The sequence below is a fragment of the Pantherophis guttatus genome, chromosome 4 (genome assembly GCF_059756535.1).
Source record: "Pantherophis guttatus breed Tessera chromosome 4, ASM5975653v1, whole genome shotgun sequence".
In the NCBI taxonomy this organism is placed as follows: Eukaryota; Metazoa; Chordata; class Lepidosauria; order Squamata; family Colubridae; genus Pantherophis; species Pantherophis guttatus.
The window spans coordinates 111,634,621-111,653,911 of NC_142066.1; the positions used below are offsets into that span (position 1 = coordinate 111,634,621).

The window sequence follows — 19,291 nt, forward strand, 5'->3', positions numbered from 1 at the left end:
AAACCCAACAGATGAAAGAACACGTGGTGCTATAAAACTTTTGAAAGATCAATTTCAAATGCTCTTGGCGGAGCAAGCTGCAACAAATCTACAATATGCGAAGCATAATACGTTCTGTAATGCTAACAAACCGGGGAGATGGTTGGCTTACACCTTAAGGAAGAAGCAGAGTATACGGACTATTGAGAGTATTGATATTGGAGGGAAAGAAATTTCTCAACAAAAACTGATTGAAGAAGTCTTTGTAGATTACTACGCTAAGTTATATGCTAAAGATGATATACAGAATGGACTTATAGAAAAATATTTAGAAGAGAAAAGAGTCTCAAAAATTACTAGCCAACAAAAAGAAAGAATGAATTACCCTATAACAGTCGAGGAAATAATCGCAGCAATTAAACAATTGAAAACAGCTAAAGCTCCTGGAACAGACGGACTGACTGCAGTGTATTATAAAACTTTACAAGCAGAAATGGTGGAACAACTTAGAGATTTATTTTGTAATATACAACAAGGGGGTAAAATACCCCCATCATGGAAATCAGCATATATTACTTTGATACCAAAAGAACAAGTAGGTCCTAAAAAACCGGAAAATTACAGACCAATATCTCTTTTAAATAATGACTATAAAATTTATGCAAAAGTATTAGCCAACAGATTGATGCCAGTAATTTAAGAGGTGATTCATGATGACCAAGCGGGATTTATAGAGGGCAGATACATGAAGGACAATGTAAGGCAAGTTATAGATTTATTGGAATATCTTGAGAAGAATAAACAGATCTCTGCAGTGCTGGTTTTCTTGGATGCGGAGAAGGCCTTTGATAGAGTGGACTGGAATTTTCTACTAAAGACTTTAAGAAAAATGGGATTTGGAGACCAATTTATACAGGCGGTCTCAGCAATTTACCAAGAGCAAAAGGCACAGATTATTATTAATGGAAGTTTGACATCAGAGTTTAATATTGAAAAAGGGACCAGACAAGGCTGTCCGTTATCCCCACTGTTATTTATTTTAACACTAGAAGTCTTGTTGAACACAATACGGGATTCGAATAACTTGAAAGGTATAGTGATAAGGCAAGAGGATTACAGAATAAGGGCATTTGCAGATGATCTGGTTGTTACCCTAACACAGCCGATGGAATCAATAATCCAGATGAAAGACATTATACAAGATTATGGTACAGTATCAGGTTTTAGATTGAATCAGAAAAAAACTAAGATGATAGTTAAAAATATGACACAAGATCGACGACATAAACTTGAAAACAAGGCAGGTTTTGAGATAGTACCAAAGGTTAAATATCTAGGAGTTCAGGTTGCAGAATTAAATATTAAATTGTTTCAAAATAATTATGAAGTATTGTGGCGAGTTGTACAGAAAGAAATGGAGACGTGGAAAAAACTGCAGCTGTCTCTACTTGGGAGAATAGCAGCAGTTAAGATGAACATTTTGCCAAGATTTCTTTTTTTGTTTCAAATGATTCCGGTGCTTAAAAGTGATAAACAACTGAAAGAGTGGCAAACTGGAGTGAATAAGTTTGTCTGGAATGAGAAAAAACCGAGAGTGAAATTGAAAATTATGCAAGATGTTCCAGAAAGGGGAGGTCTTAAACTTCCAAACCTACAGTTATATTATGAAGCAGCAGCTTTGACCTTAGTAAGTGATTGGTGTGGAAGGAAAAAGACTGGAATACTGAATATCGAAAGTTTTGATCTTGAATTTGGATGGCATGCTTACGTATTTTATGACAACAAAGTGGATAAAGTATTTAAAAGCCATATACTTAGAGACTCTTTGATGAGAGTATGGAAGAAGCACCGATTCAAATGGGATTATAAAATACCGCTATGGCTGGATCTTGGTCATATTATGTGGAATACAAATATAATGTCACTCGGGGGGGTTTTATACAAAGAGGTTCTTTTTACAGATGCGGGCAGATGGCAGTTGAAGACATTACAGACACTGTTGGATGAAGGGATTAACTTAACTTGGTTTCAATATAATCAATTACATTTGAGATGGAAAGAGGACCAAAAAACTGGTATTATGTTGCACGAGGAAGAACTGGTTAGACATATAAAAGAGAAAGGTCCAATGCATATTAAAAGGCTTTATAATGTTTTGTTAGAAAGGGATTCGGAAACTGAATTAGTTAAAGACTGTATGATTAAGTGGGCACAAAATTTTGAAGAACCAGTGATGTTGGAAACATGGGAAAAAATTTGGGTTCAGAATGTTAAATTTACACAGTCGCAGAATTTGAGGGAAAACTTTTACAAAATGTTTTATAGATGGCATTTAGATCCTAAGAAATTGTCGTGTATGTACCCTAATGTTCAGCCAAAATGTTGGAGGTGTGATTGTACAGATGCTACATATTATCATATCTGGTGGACCTGTAAGAAAGTTAAGGCTTTTTGGATAAAAATTTGGTGGGTCATGCAGAATGTTTTAAAGAAAAAAATTCAATTTTCTCCACAATTGTTTCTATTGGGTATAGCTAAGGGTTTTACAGTGGATGAAACAAAGTTGATTTTGTATATGATTACAGCAGCGAGATTGTTGATAGGCAAATATTGGAAAAATGAAGCTTTGCCCACTGTAGAAGAATGGACTTTGAAGACGGCCAGTTTCGCTGAGATGGCGAAGATTTCAGCATATTTAAAAGATCGCTCACAAGAGACTTATGAATGTGAATGGAAAAAGTGGATAGATTATGTGCAGAACAAATATCAAACTAGGAAGTATCAAATAGCTTTTCATTGATAGTATTATATTATATTAAGATAGAAATATTTGAACTATGTGAAGATGAAAAATGATATGGGGGTTGGGGGGGGGCTCAAGGTTTTTTATATAAAGGGATAATGATGGGGTATATTCTATGGAAGTCCGGGGGGGAGGGGAGGGTTAGGGGGGGTTAGGGAGGGTGGGTCGGGGAGTCTGGGGTGGGTTAGGGGGGTGAAAATGGGGTGAAAATGTAATTGTAAAACTTTTACAATAAAAAAAAAACTAGAAGAAATGAATATAAGATCTTGCTGCATTGGCCCACCAGTCTGGGTAAAGAACAAGAGTGATTTGGCAATCTGACTATGACATCTGTCAATCCATTGATAATCTGGGTTATGTCACAGTTATGACCTTTGCAGCATCCCCATAATCATGTGATCAAAATTCAGATACTTGGCAGTTGGTTTATATTTATGACTGTTGCTGTATCCCAAGGTCATGTGATCCCCTGTTGTGACCGTCTCACAAGCAGTCAATGTCGGAAGTCAGATTCATTTAACAATCAGGTTACTAACTTATGAACTGCAGTGATTCACTTAATAACCGTGGCAAGAAAAGTTGTAAAATGAGGCAAAACTCACTTAACAAATGTTTCATTTAACAACAGAAATTTTGGGCTCAACGGTGGTCATAAGTGGAGGACTACCTGTATTTCTTAAAAAAATAAAGTATATTGAAATAAAATTTGATTTTATAATATTATTTCTTATATTCAGTGCATTGCTTATATATCTTAATAGGATATATTAATAAAATTTATCATAATCCTTGGTTAATAATGGTAATTGGGACCAAGAATGCTTGCTAAATGATGCAGTCATAAAGCATGTTGTCACATGACTGCACTGACTTACAATGGCAGTTCTAGCAATGGTTGCGAGATGAATTCTATGTGGCCATTTTGTTCAATGTCACAGGATAGCCGTTCATTACTTTGTTCTAGTTTCTCCATTGACTTTGCTTGTCAGAAGCTAGCAGTGAAGATTGCAAATGGTAACCATGTGACCAATAGGAGCTGCAACCTTTGTCATTCCGATCTGGTTGCCATGGGCCCAAGTCACGATCACATGATAGTAAGGATGCTGTAACAACTGCAACTTTCAGAACCAGCCATAAATCATCTTAAACTGAAGAGTCAAATGGTTGCTGAACTAATGGTCATTAACTGAGAACTACCTGTATATGCAATAACTATACTATGTGTCATAATCTCTGTATGGTGTTTGTTACAGTGAAGATAAGCAATGAGATTTAGAAATTTATAAAACTCTTCCATTACAGCCAATAGATTTCAGCCTCTTAATTGTGGCCCACATTTTCTGACTTTAAAAAGAAAATATAGTTCCAAGCAAAGAAATGAACTTAAATAACAAATTTAATGTAGAATTTGGTAGATATTATAAAGAACTTTTATCTGGACTGTGCAGGACACTACACTACTTATAATTATTATAAATAGCTCTGTGTAAAAAAGTTTCATAAAATACATTGGGGATGAAATAGTTTTCACTGAAGCAATTCAAAAATGGCTAAAATTATTTTTTATCTTTATACATGTAACTAAAAATCCAGAGTTTACATGAAATAAAATATAAATAAAAGAAAAGACACATTGTGTGTTTCAAATCTTAATAGGTATCATAAAACAGCAAAGATGAGAAATATTGTAGGAATGGCAACCAACTCAAAATTCAAATCATGATTTTCTATGAAACATCATGCCAAATTTAAAAGAATTAAAAGTTTACCTTGTGTTGATTATATCAAAGAAATTATCATTTTTATTTTCTTTAAATTTCTGAAGTTAGTTTTACTTTCTGAAGTCAATCATAGGAATCTAGTAAAGAGGGCAACTTCCCTTTTATCCCTTTCTTTTATTACTATTACTAGTTATAGATTGTATTACTGTGATGTTTGGATAAAATGAGAGGGCAAAAGGGAAACCATGTTAAAATAAAAAAATATACATTGAAAGAGAAATTTATTTCCCCTGGATCAGATAAAAAGATTTCCCTGAGATCTCTGCTCATTACTTTCCCTGTCTTATTCTTCCTCCTGCTGCTGCTGAGGTGTGCCTGGTCTGGCCCCTTGCAAGGCAGTTATTGCCTGTACCTGGTCTTCCTAAAGCCTCAAGCTCAGGAAGGCTGCATGTGGCCAGGAGCTGACTTGCAAAGGGCCAGACTGGGCATGCTTGATCAGAAGCAGGAAGAAGAAAATGGACGTTGTCCTGAACGTCCCTTTTATGCTCGATGCGCCGCCAATCCTACATGTGGGTAACTTGATTGATGATTGGGTGTACTGAGTGCCTATAAATGTTTCTGCAGCCTTGGTATCGCCCCTTGTGACGTTAACCCTTCAGTCTTTTTCACGAAGAAGATAACGAGGACGACACCGACCCATGGTCAGAAAATTCCAAACAGGATCACAGAAGCAACGCTGCAGAAAAGGAGACAAAAAAGAACACACACACCACCCACAGCAGCAATGGTCGACAAATGGGTGGGCCGGATTGGCGGCGCATCGAGCATAAAAGGGACGTTCAGGTAGGATAACGTCCATTTTCCTGACTCGATGCGCCGCCAATCCTACGTGTGGGACATACCCAAGTTTACTCATTGTCTGGGAGGGATCGATCCATTGGCTGTGGCTGGGTGGAAATTACAGATTGTAATACTCGTCTGCCGAAGGCAGCATCAGCACAAGCAAATGTGTCCAAGTGATAATGGCGAACGAAGGAAGACAATGAGGACCAAGTTGCCACCTTACAGATGTCATCTACAGACGCTTCGGAGGCCCAAGCCGCCGAAGTAGCGGCACTTTGAGTGGAATGGGGAACAATGCCACCAGGCAAAACCTTTCCCTGCAAATGGTAATCTGTTGAGATACAGGCTTTGAGCCACCACCCCACCGTATGAGAAGAAACTTTTTGTCCCACGGAAGCTGGTAAAAAGGACACCAGCAAGGCCTCTGTTCGTCTAAAAGAAGCAGTGCGCTTAATATAATGCCGTAAAGACCTACGGACGTCTAAAGTATGCCACTGTCTCTCTAAAGGATGGCGGGGGTCAGGGCAGAAATTAGGAAGCGTAATTTCCTGACTTCTATGAAATTTGGAATTCACTTTGGGTATGAAGGCCGGATCTAGTCTAAGAACGACTCTATCTGGGAAAAACACACAGAGGTCAGGGCGAATCGACAGAGCAGCAATCTCTGAAACCCTCCTAGCCGAGGTTATTGCCAGAAGAAAAGCCATTTTTAGGGTCAAATAACGTAATGAGGCTGAGGCCAAGGGCTCAAATGGATCGGATGTGAGGGCTTGCAAAACTAACGTCAAATTCCAAGTCGGAAAACGGTGGATCACCGGAGGTGATAAATTGGTAGCTCCTCTTAAAAAGGCCTTAATCTTGGAATTTTGAGAGAGAGGTTGACGACCTTCACCAGATAAAACAGTGGCCAAGGCTGCCACTTGCCGTCGAAGAGTAGAAGGGGCCAAACCTTTGTCCAGACCCGATTGAAGAAACTGTAAAATTTCCGAAATTGTTGGTGAAGTAGGGTCTACCAGCTTGGTAGAACACCATCTGACAAAGGAGGACCAAGAGGCGTTATAAATTCGAATAGTTGAAGGATGCCTGGCTGCCTGAATAGTTGAAATGATATTTGATGGTATATTGTCCTTCCTTAGGATTATGCTTTCAAGTGCCAGACGGCCAACTTTAACACGTCTGGATCTAGATGCTGAATCATGCCTTGTAGAAGTATCAACTGGTCCCTGGGAATTCGCCAAGGCGGTCTCACTGACAGGCCCTTCAGGTCAACGAACCACGGCCTCCTTGGCCAGTAAGGCGCTACCAGCAGAATCTCGGCCTTTTCTGAGAGTATCTTCCGGATGAGCCGTGGCAGGATTGGAATCGGGGGAAAGGCATACATTAGACCTTTTGGCCATGGGCAGCAGAGAGCGTCGTGGCCTTCTGCGGTGGGAGACGGGAACCTGGTGAAATATCTGGGGAGATGAGCGTTCCAAGGAGTCGCAAAGAGGTCCACAATTGGATTGCTGAACCTGAGAGTGAGGTCCTGAAAGAGACGGGGATGTAGTTGCCACTCTGAGGGATCTAGATGTTCCCTGCTGAGGTAATCGGTCTGCAGGTTGCTGGTCCTGGAAATGTGTTCTGCTTTTATTGAAAGAACATTGGCCACTGCCCAGGCCATCAATCGTTCCGTCTCTGCCATCAGGACCTTGGATCGCATGCGCCCCTGTCTGTTGACATGCACCTTCGTGGTGACATTGTCTGTCAGAATTAAGACGTGTTTGTTGAACACATGAAGCTGGAAAGACAGAAGTGCAAGACGAACCGCACAGAGTTCCAAGAAGTTGATACTGTGTCATAGTTCGGACAGAGTCCAGGTGCCCTGTGCAATGTGTGAGTCCAGGTAGGCCCCCTAACCATGAAGGCTGGCATCCGTCGTTACGGTGACACGAGAAGGTTCCAGAAAAGCAGTCCCGCATTGCAGAGCTGTGGATTCCCACCAATGCAGCGACGTCTTGATGGTGACTGGAACTGTGACTTTGAGTAGAGAGTCTGCCTGTCCCCTCCTTTGGAATGGCAGGAGGAACCATTGAAGAAGGCGAAAATGGCGACAAGCCCACGGCACTATTTGAATGCATGAGATGAACTTTCCCAACAACTGGGATAGGAGCAGAACAGTCACCTTTGGTTGAAGAATTACCTGTCGCACCATGTCCCTGATACTCGCTTGCCGGTCCGGGGACAGGAAGACCACTCCTTGAAGGGAATCTATAACAGATCCCAGATGTAGGATACGAGACGTTGGAATTAACTGGCTCTTCGGAAGATTGAGTACAAAGCCATGGCACCGTAGAGCCTGAAGGACCACCTGCCTGTCGTTGTCTGCTTGGATCTTGGAGGATGACAGGATCAACACATCGTCCAGATAACAGACCATGCGGATGGAACGCTCCCGGACAGACGCCGAGAGAGCCGCTAGTATTTTCGTGAATGTTCGGGGTGCTGACGAAAGCCCAAACGGCATGGCTCTGTATTGAAAATACCGTCCTTCGAAGGCGAAACGGAGGTATTGCCTGTGGTCCGGGTGAATAGGTATGTGAAGATATGCCTCCTTGATGTCTACAGATTGCATCAGGTCTCCCCGTCGTATGCATGCAAGAATTGTTTGAAGCGAATGCATTTTGAAACGTCGATATAAAATGAAGGGATTCAGGTCCTTGAGGTTCAGTATACCTCTCCAGCCCCCCGAACTTTTGGGAATTAGGAACAAAATTGAATAATAGCCGGTCCCAAGTTGGTCGATGGGGACCGGTTCTATGGCCTGTATTTCTAACAAGTGTTGAATCTCGAGTAGCATTTAGATGACGTTTCAGGGGATTCTCCGATGTTGGACATGGAAGGAAGCGATCCGGTGGGGAGGAGAGGAACTCCAATTTGAGGCCATGTGTGACAGTGTGAAGAATCCAGGCATCTGTGGAAGTGGACTCCCATTGATGGAAAAATGCCTGAAGGCGGCCCCCCACCGGAACGAGAGGCAGGAAGTCAATTTCCTCGACGGAAGGCTTTTGACCCAGAACCACGGAATGGTCTATGGAATGTGGTTTGGCGTCTTCCTCGGTCACGAAAGGAAGATCTACTTGCCGAGGAGACGTATCCCTGATTGTAGGATCGGTTGTAATTGGAACCAATGGAATTGGAATCGGCCCGAAAGGACTGCCGGCCATAAGGAGAAGCTCTTCGATCCAGTCTTCTGAAGGACGTGGGCAGCACCTTCCTTTTGTCGCGGCCCTCTACAAGGATGGAGTCCAAAGCTGACCCAAATAGGGAAGAGCCCTTGAATGGAGCAGTAGTAAGTCTCCACTTGGACTTATTGTCAGCACACCAGTGCTTGAGCCACAATAAACGGCGAGAAACAACAGATGACGTAAGGGCCCTTGAAGCAAACTTCGCTGCATCCAAGGAAGCGTCAGCTGCAAATTCAGCCGCAGCCAGTAACTTGGTGATATCTTGTTGAATCCTGGCCTCCTCTGGGGGCACCCTGTCCCGTAATTGGCGAAGCCAAATAAGAGATGCCCTATTAAAGAAAGAGGGTGCAGTAGCCGCTCGAATTGCCCATGCCGCTTCTTGGTGTGTTTTTCTGCACGACAGTTCAGCACGCTTGTCCTCCATTCGCAGTCCATCCCCGACATCACCAGCTAGGACCGAAGAGGATACGAGACTAGCCATAGGTTCATCTATGGACGGTAATTGCAACAAGGAGTCAAGGTCTGGAGCGGCACAATACATACGCTTGTCATGGCCCAACGGACCAGCCAAGGATCCGGGACGTTCCCAAGGGCGTTGGATTACCTGGGCAAACAAATCCGGAAAAGGAATATACTCGTGCTCAGGTTGAGGCATTTTAAACAATGAATCAGACGCAGATGGTTGGCCCTGTGAGGTAGAAGGAGGGTCAATGACTTTGCCCATATTAGTGGCCGCCTTGGCCTTACGCAACAGGGAAGAAAAAAGGGCCGGTTCGAAGAGCCCCGGAAAAGAAGGTCTGTCGGACGAAGGCTCATCATCCTCAGACATCTCAAAGTCATCAAAAAAATCCTCCTCATAATCAGAACCTTCAAAACCATGGGCATTAGACGCGGACTTGGAAGTAGAAGGTTGAAGTGCAGAAGCAGAATGCACAGGCCCGGCTGAAGCCCCAGCTGAAGGCTGCATTGAAGAATGTTGAAAAGTAGTCTGTAAAAAATTGGTGAATGCTTGGGAAAGCATAGCTTGAAAATCAAACACTTGACCCGGAACAGAAGTAGTCATCAGTTTAGGCTGTGACGTGGAAGGGACGGCGACAGGATCTGGAGCCCCAGATGGCAACTGCACCAGAGATGGATGGATAACAAGATCACCCTGTGTACAGAGCAGATCATGTCCTTGAGGAACGAGAAGAATGTCGCCCTGTGGCCAAGCAGGCAAATTGGCCTCAGTAGAATCAGACATAGGATGTCCAGATGGCTGGGCTAGAGTCTCCTCATCATGTGATAGAGAAGATTCTCCAGATTGTAAAGCAGCCTGAGCCTTGTTAAACTGCTTTTCAAGAGCATTATGTAATCTGGCCGCTTGCTTATCTACAACCCTTCAGCTGGACCAGGCTTAGGGACTGCCTTTGCTACACCCCTGGTTTTGGCCTTTCTTTTACCAGCAGGCTTGGGAGAAGGAGCCCTCATATCTGATGATATAGGGGAATCAGCCATAACTCTCAATAAGGAGAACAAAAAAACTTGATACACCAAGAAGTCTTAGAAAAAGTGCCCAAGAAAAATAAACAATTAATTAGAATTTTTTCTTTTTCTTTTCTTTTTTCTTTTTTTTTAATATAAAAATATATATCAAATGACTTTAAATTGAATGGTCAACAAATTAAGAAATCAATGATTAGAAGTATTGATTTGATTTGATTATTATCAATATTATTATCTTTTTTTTTGTTTTGAAAAAATATATACAGATGGATTAATAAGGAACTAGAATTAATCACTTCCCTTCTGCCAATGAATCACCAGGTAGTCAGAAGGACGAAAAGGAAGGTGGCTGCAATATCTTGTTAGCAGGCCACGCAGCACTTTGTCAGGCACCTGTCTGTGGAGACCTCAGCAAAATGGCGACTGCAGGGCAAATTCTGGAAAGAAAAACCGCGATGCCAAACCTCATAAAGAAAGAGAATGGGCGTTGTACTTACCTGATACGCCCCTTCTCTGCACGCTGTCACGGCAGTCAGGCATGGGAGATAGACAGGGAGCTGGCCAATAGGACCGAGTCAACTGGATGCTCAAGCTCCGCCTCTTCCTGCTTGGTGCCAGTTTTGAGGCGAAGGGCTCCAGCTGACTGACATGTCTATAGAGAAAACAGATGAGAGGTGAGAAGGATCCCCCTCCCCCGTACCGTCCCTGGATATAGACCAGGGTGGGGCTGACTGCCATGACAGCGTGCAGAGAAGGGGGTATCAGGTAAGTACAACGCCCATTCTCCTACCTAGCTGTCACGGCAGTCAGGCATGGGACATACCAAAGCTTCATGTCCTACTGGGAGGGATCTGGTCGGACCCGTTGTAAGACTCGTCTCCCGAAGGCGGCATCAGCAGAAGCAAAGGTATCCAGACGGTAATGCCAGATGAACGGAGTCACCGAGGACCAAGCGGCAGCTTTGCAGATTTCTTCGCACGGAGCTTGCGTAGCCCAAGCCGCAGACGTGGCAGCGCTTCTGGTCGAGTGTGCCGTGATCCGACGAGGAGTCAGTAAGGAATGAGAATCATAGGCTGTAGAAATAGTGGCACGAAGCCATCGGCCAACTGTGGTGGAAGATACTTTAGATCCCATAGAGGACGGCTGGAACGATATGAAGAGAGCCTCTGACCTCCGGAAGGGTAAGGTATGAGAGAGATAAATTTTAAGGGCCCTGCGGACATCGAGGGTGTGCCAGCGGCGTTCCAGGCGATGTTGAGGAGAAGGACAAAAATTTGGGAGTACGAGCTCTAGTGACCTATGGAAGGTGGAATTGATCTTGGGTATGAAAGCAGGGTCCAAACGAAGCACCACTCTGTCTTTGTGGAAAACGCAGAGGTCAGATCGAACTGAAAGGGAGGCGAGTTCAGATATGCGACGAGCTGAGGTAATTGCAACCAAAAAGGAAACTTTGAAGGATAGGAATTTCAAATTAACGTCACGTAGAGGTTTGAAGGGAGCCGCGGTGAGGGCTGTGAGAACTTTGTTAAGGTCCCACATGGGGAACCTGTGAACCACCGGAGGGCGTAAATTGGTGGCCCCTTTCAAAAAATCCCGAATAAGGGGGTCTTTAGAGATTGGAAGGGCGGATCCAAATTGAAGGACTGATGATAAGGCAGCGACCTGACGTCGCAAGGTATTGGGGGCGAGGCCGGAGGCGAAGCCATGTTGAAGAAAGCCTAAGAGGTGGACCACTGAAGCCGACGAAGGATCCAGGCAGTTCCTGGAACACCAGCGGATGAAGGCTTTCCAAGTTGAATCATAAATACGGACCGTGGAAGGGCGACGAGCTGCCATGATGATGGGAATGGCTGCAGGTGGAACCTGGGATGCTGTTAGACGGAGCCGCTCAACCTCCACGCGGTCAAGTGGAAGGACTGAGGGTTGGGATGGAGGAGGCTGCCCTGTTGCAGAGAGATTAGATGGTCTGGAATTCTCCAAGGAGGAGCCACGGACAGCTCCACCAAGTCCGCAAACCAAGGCCTGCGAGGCCAATAGGGTGCCAGGAGGAGAAGCTCTGCTTTTTCCAGTAGGAGTTTGCGGACAACTCTCGCAACGAGGGGAAGAGGAGGGAAGGCATAGAGGAGGATTCCCTGAGGCCAGGGACTGCAGAATGCATCCACCGCCTCCGCTTCTGGTGTCTGGAATCTGGAGAAGAAGCGGGGCAGTTGGTGATTGTCGCGGGAGGCGAATAGGTCCACCTGTGGGAGGCCGAAGCGCTCCGCCAGTAATCAGAAGAGATCGGGAGGCAGACTCCATTCTGTGGGATCCGGAGAGGCGCGGCTGAGGGCATCTGCTCGGACGTTGTCCTTCCCCGCTATGTAATCGGCCCGGAGGGAGAGTAGGTGGGACTCGGCCCAGAGGCCGAGGCGCCTCGTTTCTTTCATGAGAACTTTGGAGTGCGTTCCCCCCATGCGGTTGATATGAGCCTTGGTCAAGATGTTGTCCGTTAAGACCAGGACATCTCGGCCGGAGATGAGGGGCTCGAAACGGAGGAGGGCTAGATAGACTGCCCGCAACTCGAGGACATTGATGCTGAGAGATTGTTCCTGAAGGGACCAGCGGCCCTGGGCCGAGATGGAGTCGAGGTGAGCCCCGCAACCCAGGAGGCTCGCGTCTGTTGTGATGACTGCCTGCTGCGGCTCCAGGAACTTGGTCCCCTGAGACAGGGCCAGGGACGACCACCATCGAAGGGACTCAAGCAGAACTGCGGGAAGGCGAATCCTCCTGGAGGACATGGAAGAAGCCAATTTTTGAAATGGAAGAAGGAGCCATTGAAGATATCTGCTATGGAGCCGAGACCAAGGGACTATCCCGTAAGCTGATACCATTTTGCCGAGTAAGGTGGAAAGGTCAGAGAGGGAAGCAGACCGAGCGCGCCTAAGGCGGCGAGCCAGAGAAGAAATGTTCTCTACTCGGTCTCGGGACAAAAATACTTCTACCATAGACGTATCAATAAGGGCCCCCAGGTGTTGGATTCGTGTTGTAGGGACTAAATGGCTCTTGGCCCAATTTATAGAGAATCTGTGTTGCTGCAATGTGTGGAGAGTATGGGTCAAGTCCCTCAGGGCCTGGTCAGAGGACCGTGACAGGATGAGAATATCATCCAAATAGAACATGGCTCTAATAGGGGTGGAACAGATATGGGCCATAAGGGCCGCCATTATTTTAGAAAATACTCTGGGGGCCGAGGATAAACCAAAGGGGAGGGCGCTATACTGGAAATGGCGCCCATCGTAACAAAAACGGAGGAATTTGCGGTGCCCAGGCCGAATTGGAACGTGGAGGTAGGCTTCAGTTAAATCAATAGATGTCATATAGTCCCCCTGACGGATACCCAGGAGGATCGATTGGAGGGAGTGCATCTTAAACCAGTGATACACAATATGCCGGTTTAAGGATTTTAAATCGAGGATCGCCCTCCACCCTCCTGAAGCTTTGGGAACTAGGAAAAGGCGGGAATAGAAGCCCTGCCCCCTCTGAGAGGAGGGAACGGGCTGGATAGCGCCAATATCCAGGAGGTGCTGGATGGCGGAATCCATCCTAGTGTTTTTAACCGGGTCCCAGGAGGAGGGACAGGGAAGGAAAAGCCTCGGAGGAATGGAGTGGAATTCGAGCGAGAGACCAAAACGAATGGTGGATTTAACCCAGGAGTCCGAAACAGAGGAGTCCCATTGGGAAACAAAAAGGGATAACTGCCCGCCTATAGCATGAGGAGGATCAGAATTAGCGGGACCTCCTAAAGGGATGGCCCCTACCTCCCCGAAAGTGCCGCCTGAACCCAGCCCTGGGGTTGGACCTGACCTGCTGATCTGATGGAGGTGGGCCTCTGGAAGAGAAGGATCGCTGAGAACGCTGAGGTAAGTAGGAATCCATGTTCCGGTAGGAAGTAGAGCGAAAGGCAGAAGGAGACCTGTAGTCAGGACGGCGGTTGAGAGCGGGCAATATTTTTCTATGGTCCTTTGTTTCCACCAACAGGGGATCAAGTTGAGCACCAAACAGTTTGTCTCCGGAGAATGGGGAGGAAGCCAGACGCCACTTGCTTCTAATATCAGCTTGCCAGCTGCGGAGCCACAATAGGCGACGAGATGTGATGGATGTGCCAATAGCCTTTGCAGAGAAGCGAGCCGCATTCAGGGTGGCATCCACCGAAAATTCCACTGCAGCCATGATCTTGTTGAGATCTTGATGGGAGCGGTGATCCGATGCAGGCAAGCGAGCTTGTAGTTGCCTTAACCAGAGGATGGTTGCTCTATTAAAAAAGGAGGCTGCAGATGATGCTTGCACAGACCAGGCCGAAGCCTGATGTCCTTTGATTAAAGTACGTTCTGCTTTCTTTTCCTCAGGACGTAAACACTCCTCAGGAGGACCTGCGATAGGAGATGGAGAAGAGAGAGCCAGTACTGGAGAATCAACTGAAGGAATCTGGAGGAGTTGTGAAAACTCAGGGGCCATATTATAAAATTTTTTGTCCAAATTGTTAGGTAGAGGCCCAGAGCTTGGTGAAGACCATTGGCGAAGCACGACATCAGAGAATAATTTTGGGGCAGGAACCACTTCCTTAGGGACTGAAGGCTCTTGAAATAGAGCAGAGGTGGGATCTGCTGAAGCTGATGAAGCATCCGTTAAAGCGGAGGCAGGCCCCAGACGGGTAATATTTTGAGCCTTGAAGAGCAAAGAGCGAAACATATGAGGCCGAAAGAGGCCTATAAAGGCGGGTTGGTCAGGCTCTAGCCCCTCATCATCCGATAGATCATGGTCTACAATAAGTTCACCCTCTGAAAGGGAGTCATGGTCAGGAGAATCTATTATTTCCCCAGACTCTGATACTGCTTCCTCCACTTCTAATTGAGAAAGGTTTAGGTTTCTGTTGGAAGGGTCATTACCCCTTTGGGCAGAAACCTCAGAAGGGGCCTTCTGTTGTAGGCCCTGAGCAATCCCCTGGCGAATGGCCTCAGATATTAATCCGGCTAAGGCAGGAGGAATATTGGTGAAGGCTTGAAGCCCTGGGTCAGGTTGAGGAGTGGGAGGAGCAGGATTGGCAGAAGGACCCCTAGGGGGGGAAGGAGAGACCTCATGAGTCACAGGGAATACAGATTCAACTTCAGCAGAAGGAGAAAATTCCTCCTGAACAGACCTATCCGGAGACAAGGCCGGGGTAGGCCGAGGTGAAGCTCCACCAGGGTTGGAGACTACAGGCTGCATAGGCTCTGTGGGCCATGAATCTGGACTTGAGAAGGATGATGATGCCTGTGCCCTGTTAAAGCCTTCTCAATGGCCTTGTGTCTTCGCTCCTCCTCCCTGGAAGATTTGCGGGCTGGAGGAGGAGGAGCCAAAGGGACCGACCCCTTTTTTGTTTTGGGGGGTCTGCCCTTAGAGGGGCCCTCTTCAGGGTCCTCCTCATGGACCCGTTTACCCCTGTGATGAGGCCGGGAGTAATGGCACGAATTTTGGCCGTCCGCCATCTTAAGAGTGGCGAAAATGAGGGCGAGGCAAAGAAAATGGCCGACGGGCAATACTTGCTGTTGAAAACGGCCCCGGAGAAAATGCGCCAGTCAGGGCTGCTAAGCGAAGCTTTTGAGTGCAGCCGGCACCGCAGGAGTCAAGCGGAGTGGCCCGGAGTCAGCCCGATCCAGAATTCAAAGGGCTGAGGTTCAAACGTCCGCCGGTGAGGCGGGAAAGCCGGGGGACGCGGCAGGGCGAACCCGTGCACGCGCCAGCGAGGTCGCCCGATAACGGCTTAACTAAAATAAACAATGCGGCCGCAATTGAAGGCAAGACGGGCAGCAGACAAGGGCAAGGCAAAAATCGTCATCTCAATTCGTTCCGAAGTCAGAAAGGTTTAATAATTGCAAACAGACAGGAGAACACTATAGACACGGCTGTCCAAGGCAGACCGAGTCGAAAAACTGGTGCCAAGCAGGAAGAGGCGGAGCTTGAGCATCCAGTTGACTCGGTCCTATTGGCCAGCTCCCTGTCTATCTCCCATGCCTGACTGCCGTGACAGCTAGGTAGGAGAAAGAGCTAAATTAGTTTTCAAAAAATTCTTAATGCAATAAAACAATTGGTGGGAGCAAACCCCCGGTCTCCCACAATCACAAGCAGACAAGCACAGCATTAATAATGAACCATCATTTGAAAAATAAAATGGCGGGAAGCACAACCGTTACAGCGCCATTGGAAAATCAACAGGGTATGCAAGTCTTCCGCAGGGACCCTGAGAATCAACGCCAATAATGCCAAAAAAACATGTGTGGAAGCTGATCCGTTACCTCACGAGATCAGCGCGACCACCAACCGCACCCCCGGGAGCTTATAAGCCTGCAGACAAACGCCGCCATGAACGATATGCTACCGGCCGTACTCACAGACCACCGGGCCGGCTCTCCAACACTTCGTAATGGTATCAGCCGACGTCTTACAGCGGGGCTGCTTCAAAAAGCGCCTCTCAGCTGTCTTGCGGCGATTAGGAAGGCGGGCTGGATTGGCAGTTAATTCCTGCCGAAACCGCCGCTCGCACCTCAGATGGACAAGATGAGGCGATAAAATGGCGGATCGGCAATGTAGCCACAAAAGCCGAATACCGCGACTCCTGAAGCCTCCAAATAGCGTCCAAAATAGGATAAAGCCAGAAAGCACAGAAAAATGAAATTTAAAGCCAAACAGAGTACGAAAAAAGAAAATTCTCTGTGGAGAATAGGCACTGAGATATACTCCCTTTCACTGAGTGAAAAAGACTGAAGGGTTAACGTCCCAAGGGGCGGTACCAAGGCTGCAGAAACATTTATAGGCACTCAGTACACCCAATCATCAATCAAGTTACCCACACGTAGGATTGGCGGCGCATCAAGTCAGGAAAACAGCAAAGATCAGGTGAGGTGCAGTGGACAGAGAAAAAGGGTAAAGATTGGAAGAAGATAAGTGGATGAGAACAATTAAGCAACCCTGCGGTTGTAAATATTTATGGGGTGCCAAACACCCTAATGATACTGTGATCCCAGGGGCACTGCAACAGCTGTAACTTCAAAGACTGGTCATAAAAATATTTGTGTAGTCTGTTACAACTTCAAACAGCTGTTAAATGGTTATTAAATAAGGACTACCTAGTGTTGCTTTTCCCTGTATGTTGCACTTTTAAAAAACAATAGATTTTATCATCTGGGGGTTGCTTGAAATAAATGTCTACAACTTTTAGATGATCAGCTTTATATTTTCATATGTGTGTATGTCTCTGTGTATGTTTGCATAGTGCCACTGTAAGTGTATTGTCTTGTATATTTAGAGTTTCTTTTCAAATTATGAGTTGTTTATGCCATGAACACCAGTCAAGCTTTGTGTGAGGGCAACAGAAGCAATATCTTTCTTGTGCAAATGAACTAGCCTATATAGAATTAAGAATAAAGTGACTTTCTTCTTTTAGCTTAATACATTTTCATAAGTATAAAGGAATCAGGGTACATATATTACAAGCATGCGTACCTGTTTTTGACTGAGATTCTATAGAAGAGAAAATATGCAAATGTATTATCAAATTAAGAATTATTCTGATTTTATAAGCTGTGTTTATATAAATTCTTAAAAATATCAATGTGATGGATAAAATAATATTTTGGCTGTTTGGAGCTTTATAACAGTTTTCTTTATTGGTGCTGGCAAACAATCAGATTTCCAGCTTCTTGGGTTTCCACAGCTGTTTATTAATCTTACGTTTTTAAAAAATATTACTAGAACCCTATTGTGTGGGGCTGATGCTTTGGCCTATTTGGCACTTATCCCCTGCCCCATTGTACTTTTAAGTGCAATGAGGAAAAGAAGGAAAAAGGAATTAGTAGCTTCTTTCCTCAACATATTGTGCACATATTGTGCATATATGCCAAATATCTTTAAGAAAACTATGTATTTTTTTCCAAATCTATCGAAATTTTTGTTTTTGTTTTTAGGAGGATGGAGAGAAATATTCAGAAATATGATTAAGAACTGTCACATTGTTTTGAACTCGAGGTATATTGTTTCAATAGGGTGACAACAACAGAAAAAAAGAAACACAGGAAAGTGAAGCGTTTATGCTTTTTATTATATACAATGACAATTACCTAGAGCAGGTATTTGAAACTGGCATAAATAACAAAATATTGCTGTTCACTAAATGTCAGGTTCCCACCTAAGTCTCCCTCTCAGAGACTATTTTTATTAATTAAAGTTAATTAATTAGATTGATTAATTAATTAAATATATATGTCATCCATCTCACTATCAGGGGTCAGGCTTTCAACCCAACCTCATGAAAAATTATTTCACAGAAAATACAAGTGACCCTCTAAGAGGTAAATTGCAGGAAGATGCATTGGTTCCAGATGATAACGCCCCATCCTCTATGAAAGAACTGGTTGCCCAATCCCAGAAGGAGATTCAATCTTTAGTGCAAAACCAAATTATTCATATTGGAACATGGAATGTATGTATACTATATCAGTGTGACAAATTACAACAGCTTTTATGACAAATCAATAATTATGACATTGACATTCTAGAATCAGTGAGATGTGATAGACAGGTAGCGATAAATTTATTGATGAAGGAATAAAGACTCCTCATATACTAGGGACATACGTAACAGCATGTTCGAGGCCTTATCCTCAACACCAGAGCAAGCAGAGCATTCATTGGCTGGAAATCTGTTAATGAATGCATCATTACATCCAGATTTCAGTCAAGGCACAACAGACCGACAGTTGTCCTGATCTACGTGCTGAAAGAAGGACAAAAGGACAAATTCTATGATAAGCTAGATGACAACCCTACTCATGAATTGAAGCTCATAATGGGTGACTTTATTAATGATAGGCATGGTCATGAACATGTGATTGGGATGTATGAATCTGCAGTGGAAATTAATCATGACGGAAATCATTTATTAACCTCTTGTGGACAATGGTCTATGCATCAGAAACACATACTTTGCACATAAGAATATCCACAAGAAGATCTGGAGATCTCCTGATGGAAAAACATAGAATTAGATTGATTACATCTGTATTAGTAGAAGATGGAGATCTGCCACCATTGGGTTAGAGAAGGGGTATTAAACTCAATTTCATTAGAGGGCCACATCAGGATTGTGACTGACTTCGGGGATGGGCAGGAGTGGGTGTGGCCAGCTCCCACTGCTGCTGTGCTCGCTCTCCTTGGCCAGGTTG

The 19,291-nt window shown here is 44.9% G+C and overlaps 2 protein-coding genes across 10 annotated transcripts in view; both read right to left on the reverse strand.

Annotated features, from left to right (window-relative positions):
• Positions 1 to 19,291, reverse strand: part of UBE2E2 (ubiquitin conjugating enzyme E2 E2) — a 168,942-nt gene that overhangs the window by 90,974 nt on the left and 58,677 nt on the right. The gene's annotated exons all lie outside the window — the stretch shown is intronic.
• Positions 13,088 to 15,299, reverse strand: LOC148114303 (uncharacterized). Its single transcript, XM_087891585.1, has one exon. The coding sequence runs from the start codon at positions 15,297 to 15,299 to the stop codon at positions 13,821 to 13,823; it is 1,479 nt and encodes a 492-aa protein (XP_087747711.1). The 3' UTR covers positions 13,088 to 13,820.

What these genes read in the sequence shown, in the direction of transcription:
- LOC148114303 (XM_087891585.1), bottom strand. Translation starts at nt 15,299, where the DNA reads ATGCAGCCTGTAGTCTCCAACCCTGGTGGAGCTTCACCTCGGCCTACC.